The 24301-nt window shown below is 36.4% G+C and overlaps 1 protein-coding gene across 1 annotated transcript in view; it reads right to left on the bottom strand.

Annotated features, from left to right (window-relative positions):
• Window positions 1-4849: 4849 nt before the first annotated feature.
• The window catches only part of LOC134662137 (DE-cadherin), a 325027-nt gene continuing 305575 nt past the window's right edge, over window positions 4850-24301 (bottom strand). Inside the window, exons 19-24 of the mRNA XM_063518410.1 lie at window positions 21517-21741; window positions 19854-19984; window positions 15896-16031; window positions 9654-9854; window positions 6127-6282; window positions 4850-5577 (exon numbers count right to left, since the gene is read on the bottom strand). Coding sequence (XP_063374480.1) covers window positions 5453-5577; window positions 6127-6282; window positions 9654-9854; window positions 15896-16031; window positions 19854-19984; window positions 21517-21741 — 974 coding nt within the window. The 3' untranslated portion in view covers window positions 4850-5452. The remainder of the gene's footprint in view (window positions 5578-6126; window positions 6283-9653; window positions 9855-15895; window positions 16032-19853; window positions 19985-21516; window positions 21742-24301) is intronic.

Here is a 24301-nt window from a genome sequence, read left to right as displayed (position 1 = left end):
ACACAATTGATTTACCAGAATTGGGGAGGCCTACAAAACAATATTTAAAGCTTTATAAATACCTGTAGCGGTCGCTGATAAATATACCTATCCACAAAAGACTTACCCAACAAAATGTTACCTGATATTATGATATAATGTGCGCGTCAAAATACCTGCCAGCGGAGGGAGGCATTGATCTCAAAGTTTGTTAATATAAATTGTTGGAGAAACGAGACAACATTTCAACAATCTCATAACGGGTTCGTTGACAGCAATGAAAATGTAAACCGAATTTTAAGTGCCGAAAACCAAGGATTAATAAGCAAACGTTGAAAATACAATGGCAAATCTCGTAAATAATTTGGCATTTGGATCGCTTGTTTTTAACAATTCAGTAGGTAGTTGTTTTGAATAACAACAGTAAAATGTTTTGTTTAGGTACTAAAATACATAGTTTGCAGTACGAAAGGTGAACACATATAGATTGCATCCAAAAAAATAATATAGGTAGATTGAAAAGCAGTCGCTGATTTTTTAATCGAACGAGCGAGCGAAGTGAAGTTCTTACATTCAACTTGGAACACACGGCTGGCTAGGGGCACGTCCCGGCATTTCGATATTTTTAAGCTGAACTATCAGAGGATAGTTTGATACACAATAACTTAAGTAAATTTGTTTTAATTTTAATGAAATTGGGTGAACGTAAAGTTTAGGGCATTATATTTTAGTCATTAAATTTTGAGCAGGCTCGATCAAGAGGTTATTGAGCTAGAAGAGCTTAAAATGCTAAAAAGCTATTTGTGAGGGGTCTTGCTATTCTGGTCAATTTAAATAACTGTGTGAAATCTGTTGAGTGATGATGATATATTACTATTATTTTTGTGTGTATGCATCCTGTTCGCAAATAAGAATTTTGCTACATATGACTTGTTTTCTTATACTGTTCCTACGTCAGAATATAATTTATTGCACTTTTTTATATTAACGAAGTGGTTGTAAATAAAAAGACACTTATACTCAATGTAGTCACTTTATTTCAATGCTCAATTGAATATTTTTATTTCTATATAAACAATTTAAAAATATTAGGTTCTTAACAACTAAACTTATTCAATGTAATATGACAATCGATCAGTCGGCCTCCCCTAACTCTCTACAATAGACTTTCTTTTACTACAATCATTTCTTTAGGCGTTCATTTCACTCACTACGCTTTGTCATTTGACAAAATAAACACACATTTCTGGTCACCTAACTAAACTGTAATAAAATCAATTTAAAAAGATAGTAGAAAAAAGTGTTATAGTAGGTACACTACTAATGACAACAAAGTTCAAACAAGTTTGACGTGACAGTGAAAAAGTGACCAGAAAAAGTCCCGCTCATTCTGTTAGCAATAATTATGTACAAATTATTGCACTATAACACGTACTTTATAATTATTGATAGAAAACAGAGCATCACATCAAAATCGCCATAGTTTACTATATAAGTATAAATTCTTACACGTACAAACACACGGACTTCACTCACTTACAGTAGAGTTAAAATTACCAATAAGTCACTGTTTAATCCCATGTACCTACGTGGAAATAAAAATAAGTCAAGAGGTAACTTTTGACAATAAAAAACCGTCATGGGATTAAAAATGACATCTTTATTTTTAATAACAATGGCAGTGTGTTATTTTATTCGAGGGTGATCATTCTTTTTTTTATAAAATAAGGTATAAAAAATGATCACCCGCGACTTTTATTCTAAGTACGAATAATTGATCCAATAAAAGTATTAGTAAATACGCCAACAACCAACATCATGCGATGTTTGCCATAGTAATGGAATGTAGGAAATAGATATCTATTTATTTGCTTAAATCTATGCGATATCTGAATTGAACAAATGAAATAATACTAACGGGTATCGACGTAAGAAACTTGTACATTGTTGAAGAGCAATAATACCTATTCGCAGAATGAATTATAAATCAATATAATTTAGATTGATCCTTTTGCGAGTATGAGCACAGTTTAAATGATGGATAAAATTATTGGACATTTTTTGTCATGGGTCAATTTAATTATCAAGGACTATTTAGACTTTTACTGATTTTTTTCTAAGATTTAGATTAAAATGTATATTTATTTTTATATAAACGAGAAGATTTTTTGTTGGACCGGTATTTATACACGCTTAAAAAATAATAAACTATTTTTTTGTTACGAGCTCACTATAAATATTTATTTATAATCATAACTCATAATTCTAGTATAAATAACTAGGTTGTTTTCATAAGCCAAAGGCATCTGTTACTAGTCTGACTTGAAGGTCACAAAATGCCGAGTAGGCTTTTTACATTTTGCGAACAGCTGTCTACGTTGAGGCCGCTGTAGTTTATTGCATTCATATATTTTATTAAACCAACAAAAAGGGAAATAAGCATGTTTGTAAAATTAAGCTAACATAATTTGTGTTATAGTTTAAAAACCCACTGATATCCTACAATATTTCTGATATTTCATATGGAACTACCCATAAAACGGTAAATTATTTACTGTGGATAATTAAAATGAATACAAAATTTTAAGTTGAGTTTAGGCCTTTAATAAAATAATAAAAACATTACTAGAACTAATTCATGTACCTACGACAGAAGAAGAAAAGTTACCGTTTAATTTTCGAAAAATGTTAAAAAAACGTGTGGCGATACGTTACAATTCTACATAAATAAATTCAAAACGTTCAATTATGCGAAAAACTAAAGAACAGGGGAAAAATATGAATTCCGGTACATATGGACAGGGACACCCCATACTCGACTAGAACTATCATTATTTAACACATGATAACCCTTTCCATTAGGGATAGGGATAATAATTGTGTTAGCGTAAAAAACAAAATCACATCAAGTTCAAATCAAATCAGCAATGTATCTACCTATTTGAAAACAAACTAAAAAGAAAGAAGTTACAGTAGTACCGAGTATTACCCTTACACTCGCCTATATTCGTTGATATGCATAATTTTAAGACACCTTGTATATTTGCCTATATTTAGCCATATAAAAGTTAAGGATAATCACGGAACATTCAATATTACGGGCATATTTAATGTACATTATTTACACGTAGACTTATGTAGAATTTATACCACTAGGTTATTTCAATAGGTCGAAATTAGGGTTTATAAAAAAATCCTTGTTTATTAAGCATTATATTAAGCCTCGAAAGGCCGATGATTCACTTGGTCATATTTGTACAAATAATTATTGGTATTTGCATCTCTTTTCATACTGAGAATAGAAAAGAGATGCAGAACCACATTTGCAATGACAAAATTATATCTTTTAATGACTGTGTCATTACCTACTAGTTTAAATCAAATGTTTCTCATCAAAGTTGGTGGCTATATATAATTATACCAACGCTGTATGCAGCTATATTTCTCCAATACCTACTGAACTAAGCAGTGGAAAAATAAGACTATGGACCATCGCGATTTATTAAAACGTAACATTAAGTTCAAAGAAATCGCAAGCTTAATAAAAAGGATTTTTAAACATTTCTTACCGAACAACCATTAGGACTTTCTAGGTAATTTAACGATAAAACCAAAATAAATTCTTATTTCTTTATTCAAATGCACCACATAGAAAACTGGACGTTTATGTTACAAACAAATTGTATAAATAATTGACAAAAAACAAGTTTGCCTTCAATGAAATAAAATTACGTCATAGTATAAAGAATATAAAAAGAAACTTAACACTAACACAAATGGACGTACTCTACACCAAGGAATATAACCTGTTAAGGTCTAGCTTGTGTTCACGACATCGAAAAATATTGTGGTGTCTTTAAAACTGAAGGTAGGTATTCTGTAACTGTACCTACATTTATATAAGATAATCAAATTGCATTGATAATTAGGTATATCAAGTCTAGCCGTCGAGATAATAACTATAAATCAGTTTAATGTAGACTCAATTACAGCAATCTTGACATAATGACTTTGAAATATCGTTTATACGTATACTAACGATGTCATTTAAGACAAACAAGCCTTCAACGGCACTACATATGATTCTCGATTATTCTTGGATGATCATGAAAAACAGACTAGCCCTTAACAATGGTTTACAAGGATACCACTTATGACATTTTCACACCGACAAGTTTTATTTAAAATTACGGCATTTTCTTTCTCTGTCAATCAACACAAATCATAGGTAAGCGGAGAGAGAAAGAAACTGCAATAAATTGCTCTTAAAAATAATTTGTCCTTCATTTACGAGTAGGCCGTACACCGAGAACAAAAAGTTCACAAACAGAAAAATGTCACTTTTAAAATAGTAAATGTCAAGTTTAATATTAAATTGTAAAGTGTCATTCTATAGAACTGGCTGAATATGTAAACAAAATTCACTAGTAAATTCATACTTTTTGATAGTTTCAATATGGCGGTTTGTTTACATAGTTAGCAAGTTCCATAGAATGACAGTTTAGTAATCAAAGTGACCAAACTGTCATAATGGTCAAAAATCATGTATTTAAATACAAAAAGTAAAAAAATGGCACTTAACTTTAAATTCATAGTTAATCAGCTGCAATGGCCTAAATACTGCCAGTCACAAGAATTCTTCAATACAATAATTTACAATCATACAAAAGTAATGAACAATTGAACATAGAGCAGTGCTTAGAAACACTAAAATTACTTACTCTTAACCAAGCTGTACGTACTTAAGTTTAATTTATATAAAACTACCATACCTACAAGAAATAATTTAGGCGTATCTACAACGATGCCTAAACAACTTTACAAATCAGTCATTTTCTTAAAAACATATTTAACATGTCTAATGTTTCGAATATTCTTAAGTGATGTTACGCGAAGGTTCAAAATGGGATATTAAGTTGGTAGGCTCATTACAATTCAATTTATTTCTGAGCTGTCAGGTTTTCCAGTTGTTTTGATATTCCGAGAATAACTAGGTATAACTTCGGACCGTGTTTTATTATACATATTTTAGGATTTAATATCGGCAGAATAAGAACTAAGAAAAATTCAAGAAGAAGAATTCAGCTCAGAAATGAATGGAAGACGTATAAAACCTTTACACAAAAGTAAAAAAATATAACTCAAAAAATGGCGTAATATTAGCTAACCTTAAAGTCATAGCTTTACTCATAATGGAACTCTTTAGTTCCTGTGCTTGTAAAATAAAACGCATTAATTATCACAGGCTTCTTAATTACCTATAGATCGATTTTCTGCTCTTAACAGGGAACTTATTCCAACGGTGGGTCCAAACACTTAAATTTCACTTGGAACACAGGCTACGGTGTCGAAATCAAACGCCGTGAAGCGATAAGGCATCTCGAAGCTTGGTCTATTCACTCACAGGGCTTTGGGCCTTGTGTAAGAGTCATATAAGGGTGGATTTTGGTGGCTACACGAGCCAGGCGTGGTGCTAGCACCATGACTCCTCGTGGGGCGCGCGCTCGTCCTCGGGCTCGCCGTACATGTCGGCTAGTTTTCGGAACCGAGGGCCGAAAGTTGATAGATAGTTGAATTTTAGGTCACCGTCATCCGTACCTGTTGGAAATATACGTTTTATTTAAACAATTATATGTCCCGCCGAGTTTGTTGCCGGTCCCATACTGGGATACCCTCTTCCAATTGAGGGGGGACTTAAATCTTCTCGGGGCAGAGGTGTAGGGTTGGAGCCGGTCTACCTAGGTTTATTTGACGTTCATAAGCGCATTGTAATTATGCCTACTTGAATAAACTATCTTTTATCTTTATCTTATATTGTTAGTTATTAATTTCTAGGCGATTCCAGCATCTACACTAAGTTAGGAATCGTTGCTCAAAATAGTAAATTAAAATTGATTTACGTCAATTTCATAGGGGCATTCCGCTAAAGTCAACATTTGTCGGCGTCGTGGCGCGTATGACAGCTACCTATAGAATATAGGTACCTTTAAATTTAAGGATACGTTATCAAATGTTACCATGACAAATATCGCGTCTTAACATTATAAAAGTACTGAAAAAAATAGCGTCTCATTTCAACCATCCCTGTATACCACACCGGGCATCTTGTATAAAATGTAAGGTAGGTAGGTATAAAATGTAACTTACAGCTGGCGAGCGAGGAGAGCGAGCCGCTAGTGTTGCCGTCTCCCTCGTACGCGTAGTGTCGCACGTCGTCGTACGGGTTGATGTCGGGGTCGCGGTCCAAAACGGACTTCTTGTCGTCCAGGAAACCGGAGATATCTGGCGCTGCGCCTACTACACCTGTGGGGAAAATTGGATATTAGTATTCCCTTAGGAAAAGCAAGCAATTACAGTTAGACTCTAATCATAACAAAAATTACTCGTTAACTTAAGCTAAACATAACTCTAATCTTGAAATTGACAAAGCCAGGCTGCTTAACGGCGATTTAGGCTTTGCAAGATAGCATATAATATTTTTGACTGGTGCCGCCGTGATCCGGGTGGCCTAAAGGTTACGGTCTCTGCGGTGATACAAAACCGCTTCCACCCCAACCCTAAACACTGGAGACTTTGATCACTTTTTATTTTCGTAAGTACTCCTATGTACCATATGTCTTCGTTTATGTCATCTATTTCATAATTTACATATGTAATAATTTACAAATATACAATTTACTAGTAGTTTTTATATAAAATAACATAAATCAAAATAAAAAATGATTTGATTCGTTTCCCAGTTATAAGGTAAACTCGAATTTACAGTTATTTTAGTTGCCTGTTCCTCCTCAAGCGCAATGTATGTCGACGAAACAAAATAACACCGAATTTTAGACAAACACAGCCTACAAACGAAAATCCTTCAAAGGGCGCGCATTTCAATCTAGAACCAATTTTTACAAAGATAAACTAAAAGAAAAAGCAAACATAACGTGATATAGTAGGGCTTTACTACGAGTGAAGTCAAGACCATTGAAATTAGAATAATAATCCCGCAGAGAACACTTAAGTTACTGCTAATTCTTCTTTAACTTCCAGCGTATTCTGTTAAAAGCGAGAACCTTTGTGATTTCTAGAAACACTCATTAAATTGCTACTTTATTCCGTTAACTTGGTATGTTGTAATAGTTGTTTTAACTGTGACAGGAAGGTAAAGTTAATCTTTCCCGGCTAAAAGTTTTAATTAAGAAATAACACCGGGCGCCAGTCTGGCGTATATTTTTTCATTCTTAAACCTTGCAGGTAATCCGAGTAAATCTGATTGATGGTTCTTAACCCACTTAAAGTTTGAGCTATGGGGTTAAGTTACGGCTTAAGCGAAGTCGTAAATAGAACGCGCAAAAACTGGTTTGAGTGACGTGACATGTTTAGATATACACTAAGGGATTGTCGAAGCTTGGCAGTACTTTTGCTTTATAAGTTGAATTTGAAAAGCTTGCTTAGCGGATAAGTTTTATGTTGATAATCGTTCGTTAAATTTATTTGCGGTCTAGAAGGTATGACAGTAACTATATGTACTTAATGAAGAGGCCTTGCTTCTTAATCATGGCCATCAGTGAAGCCGTATTTAGTTCCAGTAAACTCTTTAAATATTACATTATAATCTACATTGCATCTTAATGTCGAAACCTTAATTTAGTATTCAATGTTCCGGTATTTTTTTTAATGCATCGATATCCTCTAAGTATATAGTTTCCTTTCGGCGTATTCGTAGGTAAAGTTAATAAGAATTAACAACTCAAAGATATCGCCAATAGTTCCTTTTCAACCAAGGCGACACCTAAAAATACAGAGGACTTGTAAAATAGTGGCCACTGCAGTCACATGCATGCATCAGCATGTCAAGGTTGTATTAAGTGACCACTTTTTTCAAACTTTCTCCTTACTAATTCCCTGGTTTTTTTTTCGATCCAGACATTCCAGACGTTAAATTTACCTGGTGCGTGCATGAACGTGCCATCCTGATCCGGCGGCGATCCATCATACAACTGCCTGAGCACGTGGAGGTCGTAGCCAGCGTCCCCCTCGCCGCCACTCGTCCTCGTAAGCGATGATGTTTTCCCTGATGTTTTAATGTTGTCCCATATTTGGTAGTTTTCTTGATGTGGTTTCGTCAGTCAGATAAGAGTCAAATAGGGTTTGTAAATGATGTATTTACCTGGTGCGTGCATGAACGTGCCATCCTGGTCCGGCGGCGGCCCATCGTACATCTGCCTGAGCACGTGGAGGTCGTAGCCAGCGTCTCCCTCGCCGCCACCCTCGTCCTCGTAAGCGATGATGTTTTCCCTGATGTTTTAATGTTGTCCCATGTGTGGTAGTTTTCTAGTCAAATAGGGTTTGTACATGATATATTTACCTGGTGCGTGCATGAACGTGCCATCCTGATCCGGCGGCGGCCCATCGTACATCTGCCTGAGCACGTGGAGGTCGTAGCCAGCGTCCCCCTCGCCGCCACTCTCGTCCTCGTAAGCGATGATGTTTTCCCTGATGTTTTAATGTTGTCCCATGTGTTGTAGTTTTCTTGATGTGGTTTCGTCAGTCAGATAAGAGTCAAATAGGGCTTGTACATGATATATTTACCTGGTGCGTGCATGAACGTGCCATCCTGATCCGGCGGCGGCCCATCATACATCTGCCTGAGCACGTGGAGGTCGTAGCCAGCGTCTCCCTCGCCGCCACCCTCGTCCTCGTAAGCGATGATGTTTTCCCTGATGTTTTAATGTTGTCCCATTTGTGGTAGTTTTCTTGATGTTGTTTCGTCAGTCAGATAAGAGTCAAATAGGGCTTGTACATGATGTATTTACCTGGTGCGTGCATGAACGTGCCATCCTGATCCGGCGGCGGGCCATCGTACATCTGCCTGAGCACGTGGAGGTCGTAGCCAGCGTCCCCCTCGCCGCCACCCTCGTCCTCGTAAGCGATGATGTTTTCCCTGATGTTTTAATGTTGTCCCATATGTGGTAGTTTTCTAGTCAAATAGGGTTTGTAAATGATGTATTTACCTGATGCGTGCATGAACGTGCCATCCTGATCCGGCGGCGGCCCATCGTACATCTGCCTGAGCACGTGGAGGTCGTAGCCAGCGTCTCCCTCGCCGCCACCCTCGTCCTCGTAAGCGATGATGTTTTCCCTGATGTTTCAATGTTGTCCCATTTGTGGTAGTTTTCTTGATGTTGTTTCGTCAGTCGAATAAGAGTCAAATAGGGCTTGTAAATGAAGTATTTACCTGGTGCGTGCATGAACGTGCCATCCTGGTCCGGCGGCGGCCCATCGTACATCTGCCTGAGCACGTGGAGGTCGTAGCCAGCGTCCCCCTCGCCGCCACCCTCGTCCTCGTAAGCGATGATGTTTTCCCTGATGTTTTAATGTTGTCCCATTTGTGGTAGTTTTCTTGATGTTATTTCGTCAGTCGGATAAGAGTCAAATAGGGCTTGTAAATGAAGTATTTACCTGGTGCGTGCATAAACGTGCCATCCTGGTCCGGCGGCGGCCCATCGTACATCTGCCTGAGCACGTGGAGGTCGTAGCCAGCGTCTCCCTCGCCGCCACCCTCGTCCTCGTAAGCGATGATGTTTTCCCTGATGTTTTAATGTTGTCCCATTTGTGGTAGTTTTCTTGATGTTGTTTCGTCAGTCGAATAAGAGTCAAATAGGGCTTGTAAATGATATATTTACCTGGTGCGTGCATGAACGTGCCATCCTGATCCGGCGGCGGCCCATCGTACATCTGCCTGAGCACGTGGAGGTCGTAGCCAGCGTCCCCCTCGCCGCCACCCTCGTCCTCGTAAGCGATGATGTTTTCCCTGATGTCATCCAGTTCCTTCTCGGCCCAGGCGTCCGCTCGGCGCCGGTGGACGACCACTGCTAGAAGTAGGACTGAGAAAGAATAGAAAAAGTTAGATTATAAGCTTTAGAAGAACATGAATGTCTTTATTTTTCAATTCAGGCATATTACAAGGCAATTATGAAAGTAATGAACTACTTTGTGTTTGTAAATGTAAATATATAATTAACAAGTGAGTATCGCTAGATTTGGTACTTTTGTTTGCAGCTTACTCGTATCTACAAATAAAATATTTTCCTCACTATTTAATAGAGAAATGGTTAAAGAATAGTTTCCACTTTTAAAGCGAATTTGCCCGTTTTAAAATAAGAAAGCAAGCAGTTGATTTATTTTCACTTCGGCTTGTTAAATAAATTACTTTTCTTGTTGTTTAACCTGGTGCGTTTCACGCGGTATTTTATGACTATGAGACCAATAAATATTATTGCTAAGTTAATTATTAACCTGAGAACACATTTATAGAGAATTAGTTACAGAAAAACATTGCTATTCACTGACATTCTGTCTTCCTTTTTTTCTGTAATATACAGGGTGGTCCAAACCTTGAAGTCCAAAAAATTTTGTTACATTCCTCACGTCGTGGGCTATCAGAATATACCCCATGTATGTTAGCCGATTTTTCGTAGTTTTCGAGTTATGATTTTTTAAACTTTTAACTTTTGTTATGAAATTCCGGGTTTCCCATACAGGGTGGCTAAACAATAAGTGCATTCCCGTTGCCCCCTGGCAAGGTTTTGGGATTATACTGAGCAAATTTTACTATGGGACCAACCCCAAAATTGCGAAAAAAAAATTTGGCTTTCATACATTTTGGCTGTGGTCCATTTTCTATTATGGAAGGGTAAATCATAACTCGAAAACTACGAAAAATCGGCTAACATACAGGGGGTATATTCTGATAGCCCACGACGTGAGGAATCTAAAAAAAATTTTTGGACGTCAAGGTTTGGACCACCCTGTATAGGTACTTAGGACGTTATTCATAAACATCTGCTAAGTTAATCAGCTGATGATCATAGTTTGTCCCTCTCTATGGCATAACGACAGATAGGGACGAACGACCATCATCAACTGATTAAGGGGACGGTATATGACGTTTTCGATTTAGACCTCACTTTGTGCAATCAATTTGTTCAATGAATGATTAATGACTGCATTAAATTATACGTAAATCTGTTCACGAAGAAGCCGTGTACCGGCTCTTCACGCCATATTTTTTTTTATTTCCTGTAATTCTCTACAAATCGACACTAAAAGTGTCCAAAAATCAAAATATGGAGTTCCGTTTGAGCAAGACGCATTACAGTTTTGTCTTTGACAGTAATTGAGTTGTTGTGGGATTTTGAAGGCTAGATAACTAAACTACCAGATTATTATCTACTTATATTTTTACTCACAAATACAACACAGAAATTCAATCTCAAATGTAAACTTTCGTATAATTTCCATACATTGACGACATCACTCAAAACTCTTCTTCGAGTCAGATGGCCGTTGGCCTTGCATCGAAGCAGACGTGTACGTCGTCATAGCTCGTTTTTGACATTAATAAAGACATTTCATCATATACGCATACGAAAATGTATACCAGTAGATAAATTGTATTTCATAAAATAGGGTAAATAAATATAATCACGTCGAGCTCCAGTCAAATTTTAAATGTGAGTTGTTGTTATTTACGGGTCGTAACGGTCGAAAACAGCAGTAAATTATCCTAAAACAATACGATTACAATCGAATTTAAGTAACTTGTTCCTTCAAAACCCGCTTAAAATGAAAAAAGTTTAAAGACTCGTTTTACTGATTGGGATCGATTTTCATTATGCTGGTATCAATTTTGCGTCATTATAAAAATGTATATGACTTCTGTACGTCAATGACTTTTGATGTCAATTAATTGTAATCTTGTATTTATGTTAGAGAATATTATATGTTCATTTAAATATTACTCATCTATTAATACGAAGCGTAATTCGTTTAATACCTAAAGACTTGCAGTGTCTACACCTACTTTGTTGACGTTCGTTCCGTCTATGTATGCGATTACGTAACGTGCTGTTCTGATAATCTTCAAGAATCAAGATAATTAATAACGGCAAGACCAGCATTTAGTACCAGCGAGTTTTGCGGATTTGGAGACCGAGATGAAGCTTACAGGCCAATATCGCTGCGGCCTGGCCTGCTTATTGTTATGTGTATAAATCGAATGTTATATTAATTTACTATAAAAAACAATGTTTTATTTCAATGACATTCTGTGCGTAGAGGTATGTATGTTTCGGTGATTATAAGAATTATGTCCACACAATAATCGTGCAAAGCAGAGACTGCATTATTTCTTTACGGTATAAGCGGTAAGGAAAAACTCATTGGTATCCTGGCTCGTACCAATGAGTTTTTCGGAACTTATGTACGAAATATCATTTGATATTTACCACTAGCTTTTCGGTGAAGGAGGAAACATCGTGAGGAAACCTGCATACTCGTAGTGCATACATTTGCGAAGAAATTCAAAGCTGTGTGTGAAGTCCCCAATCCGCATTGGGCTAGCGTTGAGATTATTGTCTATACAGGGTGGTCCAAACCGTGACGTCCAAAAATCGTGGGCTATCATAATGTACCCCATATGTATGTTAGCCGATTTTTCGTACGTTTCAAGTTATGATTTTTTAAGCTTTTAACTTTTCCTATGTAGGTAATATTCTCCGACAGTCCTTAGTCTGGGACCGGTCTGAAAACCAGCGCCGGGCACCTAGGCCCGGCACACGCTGAGACTGGAACCCTTTGCCGAATACAAAGATCTTCTCACTTTTGTTTTGTATATGATAACAACTGTTTTATTTTATTATGTAAGTAATTCTAACTCTATTTTATGTTCATGTATGTGGCAATAAACAATTCTTATTCTTATTCTATTCTTATTCTTATTCCTATGAAATTCCGGGGTTCCCATACAGAGTGGCTGAAAAATAACTGCATTCCGTTGCCAGGGAGGTGTTGGGATTATACTGAGCAACTTTTATTATGGGACCAACCCCGAAATCGCGAAAAAAAAATTGGCTTTTTATACATTTTGGCTAGTCCATTTTCTATGGAAGGGTAATTTTTTTTCGCGGTTTCGGGGTTGGCCCCATTGTAAAAGTTGCTCAGTATAATCCCAAAACCTCCCTGGCCACGGAAATGCAGTTATTTTTTAGCCACTCTGTATGGGAACCCCGGAATTTCATATGAAAAGTTAAAAGTAAAAAAAATCATAACTCGATAACTACGAAAAATCGGCTAACATACATGGGGTATATTCTGATAGCCCACGACGTGAGGAATCTAAAAAAAAATTTTTGGACGTCAAGGTTTGGACCACCCTGTATATAGGCTGAATTATTATTATTATTTATAGGCGGTACGGTACCGTTATTATTTATCAATACCGCTTCGTTTTGAAGGTACTATACCTGTTGAAATATAAAGTACGGTACCGGTATAAAATTGCAGCAGGTACAACAATTTTTTATAGGTGTACAGTCAGCTGCAGAGAAAAGGTACCACCCCTGCATACAATCTTCTATGCAGGGGTGACCTGCAGCTGACTGTACCTAAACCATCACTGACCGAGCGTAGGCGAAAGTCTCCGTTTCAGCTTGGGCAAAAATACTTTCGTTTGTTCGAATGTTCTCCTTTGCATAATAATATCACATTTCTCAAATATCTCGAGAAAATTTGTAAGCAGGTTCGGTAGTTGGATATAATTACTCGGTTTCTTTTTTTTTTATAAGTTCTAATAGGCAGAGATTGTCATAAAGGACTTAAGCGACAGTAGGGTCTGTGGTACTTAAGACCATTGTGATTATTCGTAGTGTCCGACCGAAGATTCGGTTTCGGTTTCGGTTTCGGCCAGTTTCGGCCATAAAATCATGTTTCGGCCGTAGTTTCGGTTTCGGCCAAAAAACGGCCGAATCTGTCGGCCTGGCCGAAACATACGAAATAGTACTTCGTATTATGAAACTAAACTATGTGACAAAGACCAAAAGTTGGGGAGCAAGTAGGACAACAATATTTATAAATACAGATATTTGTGTTTCGGTCGGATACTAATTATTAGGTACTTACTGATTACGCTGCGCCGCGTGGAACGTGAGGTGCGTTGGGGTAAGTACATACAAATCATTCAAGAAAAAAATCCCTTTTAAGATCACTCGTGTGTCTGCCCCTAATAGACTAATTCAATTGAAATTTGGTACACATTTTTCACATATGACAAAGAGTCGGTGATCCAAAGATGGACTAGTAACGTAAATAAATAAACTTTTAACTTTGCGGCCATTTTTTTGTATCGTGTGATATATCAAATATTAAATTGTAAGATATTTACTAATAATAAGCATTGGTCACGTAAATTATTTTTAGTCTTTTTTTGCAAGTATGAATGATATAGAACATTATTTCAATTATTTTTAAAATTAAGCCTATCCAAAGGCGACTTGGAAGATGTGTCATGGGGATCTATATTCGTTGGGTGAAAAACAAGTTTTTTTGTCTAATTATCGTTTAAAACACAATCGATCGGCAATAACGCGGGCACATAAAACAAAAAACTTCTTTTTTCACTCATAAAACTCCTTAAACCTAATAAGAGCTAAACAAAAACAAGTGCGAGTCGGACTCGCATTCTAAGGGTTCCGTATATTAAGTCCGTCTCACGCTTGACTGCACATTTCTTATAGATTTTCCTGACATATATAGGTAAAGAACTACTTTGTGTATTTTTTTCAAAATTTTAGATCCAGTTGTTTCGGAGAAAGTGGGCGGAGAATGATCATTTTTTGCCTATTTTTATGAATAACTGCTGAACTATTAATCCTAAAATTATAAAAAAAAATATATCTTTGAGATTCTTACAATGAGCTCTTTTATTTGATATGTAACACTATATAGTTTAAAAAACATATTTTTTAATTTTTTCATTTACCCCCCCCAAAAATGGCTACCGTATTTCAAATTCTCTAAAATACATTTTATTTACGTTACACGTCCATCTTTGGGTCACAAATTTACATTTGTGTGCCAAATTTACATATGTGTGCCTAATTTCAACTGAATTGGTCCAGTAGTTTCGGAGAAAATAGACTGTGACAGACGGACGGACAGACAGACAGACGCACGAAGAATTATATGTATATGCACTTATCCCAACGCACCTCTCGTTCTACGCTGCGCGGGGTTCATTGCCGCTCCTACCGCCGTAAGTGTAAGTACAACTACATCATCAAGGCTACGATCGAAGATAATCAGTTCAGCACTGAAATAATAGCAGTGGAATGCCAGTATAATATTTAATTATTTATTTTAATTTTATAAATTTAATAGCAAAATAAATAGCGAATATACGATACTCGTACAAGTAAATCTGTTAAGATCTTAGGGGTACATCAGCCGACATATATTATTAAATTTTATTTTGTCGGCCTTAATTAAATTTCCACCCTGCCGAAACTTTATTTATTTAAATTTTTAATTGAATTGATTTTTCGCCTTATGAATAACCGTATAGAGTAGTAAATAACATTTTACATCTGACTTAATGACATCTGGGTTTATTCGGTTTAACTTTACAAAACGCGTATCTCGACAAAGCCATAATATGCAGAAAATAGTTAACAATCAAATGAATTAAATTAGAATTTAAATACGTCACGTGTGACATGAACAGACAAGGAGAGCAAGATTTAATGTATTGTTTCTCTTTCTTCTTTCAATGGAACGTTTTTACAGTTTCTGTTCCTCAAAAGAGGTCAGTGGTTAACACTAAACTCAAAACGCTATCTTAAAAAAACTTGATGGGTCAATGACCTGTCCCAGTAAAGTGAGGTAGTGTGCGTGAAGTGCGCTTGTGTGTGAAATGGGGTAAATTGACAGAATCTGAAAATTTACCCACGTCTACCGTTACCTTAAGTTAGCAGTCGTTTATGAATAACGCCATTAGTAGATATACTTTTACTTGAACTGCATATTTGATATAGTCCCATTAATTCTGCGTTTCAAATGATATTGAACAAAGAACCAGACGAATACTCACTGACTAAGATAGCTATGCAGACCAAGATGGCGACCAGGAAATTGGTGTCGATGCCAAAGGTGACCGCCGTGGAGACGCTGAGCTGGCAGCCGGGGTCCGCCTTGCGGTGCACAGAGGGCTCGCCGAGGTTGTAATACTGTCGACAACATCATAGTTTATACTACTAAGAGCCACTGGCATTCCACTAACCCGGAGTTAACCTGTTAAACCGTTAACCCAGTGTGAAATTGTACTGGTAACCATGGTAACTCCAGGTTTAACCGGTTAACCCCGGGTTAGTGAATGGTGAAAGTGGCCCTAAGGGTAGGTACTAGTGGTTTAAGATTAGGTTTTTTTTATGTAAAATTGGTGATCATCGTCTCAATGAAAACTTAAAAAATAATTTAACTTAAACAGTAGGTAATTTACAAATGTTTATTATATCCTAACTTACTAAATATGCACAACTTTGAGAACTAAATATTTTGATTTCTGTTTAGAATCCGGCATTCACCACTGAAGGGCTTCATCACTTTTTCTTTAATATATGATATCTATTGCAATTTATAATTTACTAAATATGTTTGACGCGTATATTAAATTTCTATTTCAAAATAGGTACACATATGTAATAGTAATATATGTGTATTTAATATTTATATCATCACAACACGGTGTCCATTAATTTTATTTGCCAAACTAAGTAGGTACGCAAACAAACGGAATTTCACAAATATACAACATTTTCGCTTTGATTAATGATGTGAAAATGCTAATACGCTAGGATTTAACGGCGATGTGTTGTTTCATAACTTGACATTAGTACATTTGCATATTTATAATAGGTTCTGTTTTATTTCGAAACTAACGAGTTGGGTTTAACTTTAGGGTTCTGTTCCGAGAGACCGATTCAAACTTACAAATTGATGTCAATTTGATTTCATTTTATATATTAATGCGAGTGTGATGCACATGGACTAGTAACAGTAATAATCATTATAAAATATTATAAAACAGATACTTATTTTAAATTTGAATGCTCCGTATGTGAATTCGACGGTTTAAAAATTCAAGCCAGGAGGCGTTTTCTGGTCGTAATAACAGGATATAAATTTGATCTGGATTTGTTATACTCGTAGATATAATAAAAATGATCTGTCAGTGTCAACAGACACGTGGCTGGTTGAAGAAATGTCACTTTTGACACTCTAGGTCAGCGGTCGGCAACCTTTTAGCAGCCAAGGGCCACATAGTAGTTAACGAAGTTGACGCGGGCCGCACTCTGTTAATATTTATGACTTTATCAGACATTGTCGTTTGTCAATATTACATACAATACATACATACATACATAGCCAGGGAGGCTCACGGGCCGCAAATGACAGGTTCACGGGCCGCATGCGGCCCGCGGGCCGCGGGTTGCCGACCGCTGCTCTAGGTGAAGAAATCCTACTTTTAATATATTCTACAAAAAAAAAAACGTACGCACCCATTACAGGTTAATTTAAACTCATACTTTACCATTTATGTTAATTATACATGTAATTTTGAGATTGTTAACCTGTCGTTAACCCAGTAAGACTAACTACTAATACGCATACTCAACTAAGCAAGCATTTCAATAAAAATAGTTTTTACACCACCTATTCGGAAAATAGCTTTTTCACACCACCTATTCGGAAAAGAGCTTTTTCTTCCCTGCTAGGAGGGATCAAAGTGGCACTTTTCCTCCCTGCTAGGAGGGATCAAAGTAACACTTGCCTGTTCTAGGGCACTATTTTTATATTTTTTTGCACATAATTTTTTTAGCTTAAATAATCTGTTTACGCATCAGATTGTGTCAACACTAAGATTTTTTTATTTTCCTCATAGTTGATGTGAAAAGCAGTATGTGCCACACGGTATCAAAATTATTTAGTCTTGGGCGTTAACAATGGAATCCCTCATTACGCTCAGGATTCTACTTTAGAATCGCTCACTACGTTCGGGATTCTATTGTAGAATCTATCGCTTCATTCAGGATTCAATGTACGCCCTTGACGGAAATATATCATTTTGATCCCTTGTAACGCAAACTACTATTTCAATCATATTACATTCATCATTTCTATTATGATATATTAAGTATATACCATTTAATAATCACTCCCTCCTCTTGAGTCGAATGATGGTCCCTATGACAGTTCATATTTATATGGAGTAGTACTGTGACGTAAAATATTTGTAGTCATTTTTATCACATTAGTTTACTAAAAAATTAAAAAAAAAAATCCGTTAGGTATCCGTTGGGTTTGTATCTACTTTTTGTCACTAACTTAGATTTATAAGTTTTGTTTAGCCTTAAGTACTAACAATAATATGGATTTTTTTTATTCGAAATAAAAATATTGAATTGAATTGAATTTCTAAAATTAAGCTCAACCAAAAGAAACTTGAGAAACGGTCATCCATCATTCGACGCCGAGAGGTATTGTGCAAAAAATATGCACATTTTATAATAATTCTAGCCATTATTAATAAATATTGCACATATAATTTACAGCACACTTTTATTTCATATTTTAACATGAATATTGAATTAGAAGAAGGCAGTTAACTTTATTTATGTTCGCTTTAAACAAGCTTTATTATTACGAAAATAATAGGAACACCGCAGAATAAATCACGAGAATTAATATACTTTAATGAAATTACGCAAGCACTCGACAACACATTAATGTAAGATTCTTAGCGCACTTAGTTTCACGCCGTTACGGTAAATATATGGAGCACCTGAAAAATGGACGGGGAAAAGCATATTTTCTTAATACTGCATACTTGGTCATTTGTCAATCTTGCTTGATATAAATGCCAAAATATACTCATTATTAAACAATGATTTTGAAGTCAGTGAATTATGGTACTGAAGTGCTTAATCTTGCTTGATATAAATGCCAAAATATAACATTATTAAACAATGATTTAGACGTCAGTGAATTACGGTACTGAAGTGCCTAAATCTTGCTTGATATAAATGCCAAAATATAACTCATTATTAAACAATGATTTAGACGTCAGTAAATTATGGTACTGAAGTGCCTAAATCTTGCTTGATATAAATGCCAAAATATAACTCAATATTAAACAATTATTTAGACGTCAGTAAATTATGGTACTGAAGTGCCTAAATCTTGCTTGATATAAATGCCAAAATATAACTCATTATTTAACAATGATTTAGACGTCAGTTGTCCGATATCCAGTCATATATGTACAGTCACGCTCCGTAATTGTTACGCCATTTAGGGTTCTAGCTGAATTGAACATTCCATAGCGTAAGTACGGAACAACCAATTTAGCTAGAACTTTAAGTACACAAGGTGTTGTTACTACATTATGTATAGGTACTTGCATAAATTAAATGTGAAATTCACAAGAAAGAAAAAAGTAGAAAGAAGAAAGTGAATATTGTTATGAGAATGTACCTACGAGTATACCATCTTTAAATTATCTTTAAAAAAACATAAGCCGAGCGGGAACAACGCAACACCTACATCGGCGTAAGACTTTGGTTTGCGTCGAATAGAGGCCTTCACTTCAAGATTGACTTTGCAAAGTAACAAGTTTTGTGCCGCACTACACTCAGGTAATAGCTTCGGAAAGTAATTAATTTTGTTCAAAACAGCCTCAACGGCAACTTCGGAATATTTTGCTGAATCCTATGCACTAAACAACGTTTTGAATTTAATATTGTTAAGCGCAGCGAGTCTCATAATTTTAAATTACAATATAGGTTACATTCAGACGACGATTGCAGTTATGCGTTACTGATTGCACAGTAAAGGTGACTTTCTATGGCAACTGCAGTTGCATTACTGTTGCGACATTACTGCTGCGGCGTTGACGCGGGCGCTGTATCTGTCAATTTCCTTAATAAAATGAAATCACCGACGCAAATATCCTAAGTATAGGAGCAGTTCACTAACAGGTGGATACTTACATAGTCGTTGTACGTGAAGTTGCTGATGCAGCCAACGAAATGCTGGTTGGTGGGGATGTGCTGCCAGCCAAACTGGTGTGCTAGATGTCTGAAGTCGATGGTCGCTCCACCCAATTGAAGGGGTCCATTCACTGTAGAACACAAAATACATTAATATTCGGTACAATTGTTTAGAGTAAACGCCAATCGAACTTTACATAATGTAGGGCAATGGTGACGTGACTTTGTGATCTTGGCTGGTGTTTCTATTCTGCTGTCAACATGTTATATAACCTAAAATATGATTGAACCTCCAACCGAGTCGCGCTGGTTATCTAAGTAATATCTATATTTACACAGACACACCAAATTATTGTGGCGTGATTGTTGTCGTCTTCAAACAACACCATATTTCTAGCGTATACGTTTGTTTACACTCAAATACTTAATTGAATTAAAAGTTGCAACGAGAGGTTTGCATAACGTACACTAAAAAGCCGTATAAAATTCGACAGTACTAATACATTAAAATGTAGTCTACATTTCATAATGTATGCACGCTGAACTTCAAGCAAAAAGCAACGGCAGAAAGTTAGTTAACGACTAGCCACGCTGTAAGTCAAAGAGTTCAAGCAGGCAAAATAAACTGTCGGGAAACGAGCTTTATTCAGACAGTAGCATTGTTTTCCTCAGTTGTAAACTAAAATTTTATGATAAGAATACTACAATACAAGAGGTCGGGAACTTTTCTATAATTCTCACCGCTGTTGGAAGATGCGGCGCGCTCAGCGAAAACAAAAGTCTCTTGTACAGTAATAATGTATGTAAATTTATTGCAGGCATTGGCATTTGAATTTAGAACCAATCGAAGCGCCTGGAAACCATATTTTGGGCGGGTTTGTAAATATGTATATATTTGAATGGAATTTGAATATGTATTTAAGTAAATAGAGAAAATGTACACTAAGGTTTAGCAATATTTGGGTAGAGCAGTATTAATTTCGAAATACTAATTAATGCCAGTTTCCACTTTGAAGTACAGTATGAGTAGGCAAATGATAAATACCTATATAAGTTGTATAACCGATACGTTCGCCTACAAAAATGTAGATAAATTTCATAATTTACCGTTACCGAAAAATCTTACTGCCATGTGTAACGGCCATAAAAACCTATGTCAATACTATTAAATTTCAAGAGGAGCGGGCGATAAACCCTGGGCCTTTTTGCCCATTTAACCGGCCTCGTTAATTCTGCATAAAAAGCAGGTTTTATCAGATTTCTGGCGACCCTGTATAATCCAGCAATAATGGAAACAGGCAAAAAACACGTCGCCCTAGATACGTATAAACTACTCATTAGCAAAGTAACAACGCAGTTAAAACTAGTCGTCGTTAGGAAAATGATGGAAAAATGTAAATGGATTTATTTGAATATCCTTTTAAGACCTTTGTGAAACTAGCTTGTTTGAATTTAATTTAATTATTAATTGTCTAAAGAATCTCGAGACTAAAGAAGAAGTGTTATCCAGACTCTATGGAGCTCTTCATAAGGACGATCTTGATGAGGTGAGGCTTGCCGTCGACGAAGTGGACGACGCTGCTGTTAAGTCTAATGGAGCCATAGTTAACCAGGAGGATCGGGTAGACCATTCTGTAATGTTATCCAGTTTAAAAAGACTTACCATTAAGTATCTCCCTCGGTGCAATAGGCGCCGCCAGGCTCATACAAGTGGACAGCTTGCACCGATCCACGAACATCTCTATGGAGCTCTTCATGAGGACTATCTCGATGAGGTGAGGCTTGCCGTCGGCGACGTGGACGACGCTGTTGTTGAGCCTCGTGGTGCCGGAGCCGTAGTTCACCAGGAGGATCGGGTAGCCGTCGACTAGTTCCAGGGACAGGAAGTCTGGAATGGAGATGTTTGGTTAGAAATGTTAGAATACGATAATCATCATCAACCAAAAACCATTTTTAATTTACTGTGTTTAAGAGATATTGTTCATTTATTACTTTCAGCCTGTTAATAGCGTCCTGGGGGGCCTAGCCAAGTGACGTTTGATCGTTTTTAAATATGCCATATGTATGCTACGTGTCTTTTCTTCGCATCTATCATCCCAATAAATTGTAACTTTTCGATGGCGTTAGTCGGTAAACGATAATATTCATCTTGGCTACGGTCCCAATACACTGTCCAAATTATTATAGGTAATGTTCATCACTATCATCATCATCATATACGCCGAAAGGCGTTCACTGCTGTATTGGAGTCAATTGAGTTTTGAAAATCGCGAAAATAATTGAATGTAGGTAGATTAAGCGAAAAAAAATCAGTCCAAAACTTATGTGTAAAAAATAATATTTTTAAAGAGTTTTAGATTCTTAGACGAACTTCTGCGGATACATTAAAATTTTAAAACAATTAAATATATTAATTATTACAGAAGTCCTAATCGAATCGACTGATTTCACAACATTAGAAAGCTGCATAAAGCATTTCCGAGCTGAACACCAATAGAATGCGCAGAGCATCCAAAATGCATGCTGTTTAAACAACATTTTGCAGCATTGTGCATGTTAAAGACGTTCGTCGGAATGGTACAATACTGACTAGACAGAATGCAGCCAATGCATCCTTAATAGGATTGCAAGTTGAATTGTTCTCGTGTGCAAACTTACAAGTAATCTGTGTAGAGGACATAAGCTAAATACGGATGCCTCTGGGGCTTGTTTGAACAGTATTTTAGACTAATATTCTTTTTATTGGTATACGTATTAAACACTTTATTGCACTAAACAAGGATAGTTACAACAGATATATAAATGAAACTAGCGACCCGCCCGGGCTTCGCACGGGTTAACAAATTATACATAAACCTTCCTCTTGAATCACTCTATCTATTAAAAACAAACCGCATCAAAATCCGTTGCGTAGTTTTAAAGATCTAAGCACACATACAGACAGACAGACAGACAGCGGGAAGCGACTTTGTTTTATACTATGTAGTGATCTCCTAGCTAACCTCAAAAGTAATCAAAATCAATACTGAGAATATTTAATTTCCTTTGGATTGAATTTACGTTCGTGAGGGCAACGCAGTTCCAAACAACACAAGCTAGCAGCATTTTCTTTCTAAATACATCGTAATTGAACAAATTTCGCATGGAAGCAAATCATAATACTAATCCGCCACTTCTTGTCGTCCTCAAATGCCGCAAATTGCGACAAGTCCACCAGAAAATGAAGTTTCCCGCTCAAGTTCATAAAAATAAAATACCTACGTTAGCTTGTCTCAAAGACTACGTCATTCAGATCCTGCATTATGAAGCGTTTACAAATATGGGTTTTAATTGACTTGTAAAATAAGTAAGTAAATACACTTTATTGCACCACAAAGAAAAATACAATAACAGATTTACAGTGTAAATAAAGATAGCAACAGGCGGTCTTATCGCTGTAAGCGATATCTTCCAGACAACCTTGGGGTAGCAGGATATAAATAATAGGAATAATATCTTTCATATTGAATAATTTTACGGTTTAGACTCACTTGTTTTAAGTCACTCGCGCGACATGTTTCGGAGAGCCTAGGTCTCCTTTCTCAAGCACTAACAGTGCGAGCAACGTTCACGACGGCGTTCAATGTTAGTATGTCTCACAACAGTTTAAATTCGTTCTGTCATATTGCCTTCTACAGCATAGCCTGGCCTGGCCATAGTTGCATTCTACAGCACTTTACGAGTATACAACATCGCATGTTTAACCTAAACGTAACAACTGAAATGAAAGATAGAGCTCTCACATTATCTTATTTTATTTCGTAACCGTTAGATACAGGAAGTAGCAATATTGATACGGAAATAAGACAAGTGCCATCCAAGTTCTCTTGAAAAAAAAAAGACTATGTTATGACGATATACATTCTTAATTTAAAGTGAATCTGTATGTCACTATGGCTGTTTTAATAAGTGTATACTTCATAATTCTAAGGATTAAGAGGTAAATAAAGGGCTTTATGAACAAGTTTTAACCTTCTGGGTGGTGTTGGTGACCCTTGAATGGACATGGGTGCGAGAACCTTTGATGCTCAGTCTAATCAGTGAGTAATCTGTGGCTTGTCGTCATGCCACGATGGAACTTCTTAAGCCGTGTTTACACTAGGCGAGTGGTCTAGTCGGCGGACTTGCGGGCGTGACACTCAATTCCCTTGGTACTAAACCGAGTTATGTAAGTGTAAAAGCAATACCGTGTAGAAAATCGAATGCTTTTTAAATTCTCTGGTATCCAACGCTTCTAAAAATATGTAACAGCGGTTTTAGAATACCGTATTAAAGTTATTAAAATAAGCTTTTAGGTATATGTTTTGTACCTACGAGTACGTCACTTTTGTCAGTTTCTTTTTTAACATACCTACAGCTCGCTCTTTCTCTCTCTGAGTAAATGTGTAACGTGTGAAATATACATTGTA

Source organism: Cydia amplana, chromosome 1 (assembly GCF_948474715.1).
Source record: "Cydia amplana chromosome 1, ilCydAmpl1.1, whole genome shotgun sequence".
Taxonomy (NCBI): Eukaryota; Metazoa; Arthropoda; class Insecta; order Lepidoptera; family Tortricidae; genus Cydia; species Cydia amplana.
The sequence above is the reverse complement of the archived record's forward strand: the minus strand, read 5'-3'. Positions and strand labels throughout refer to the sequence as shown.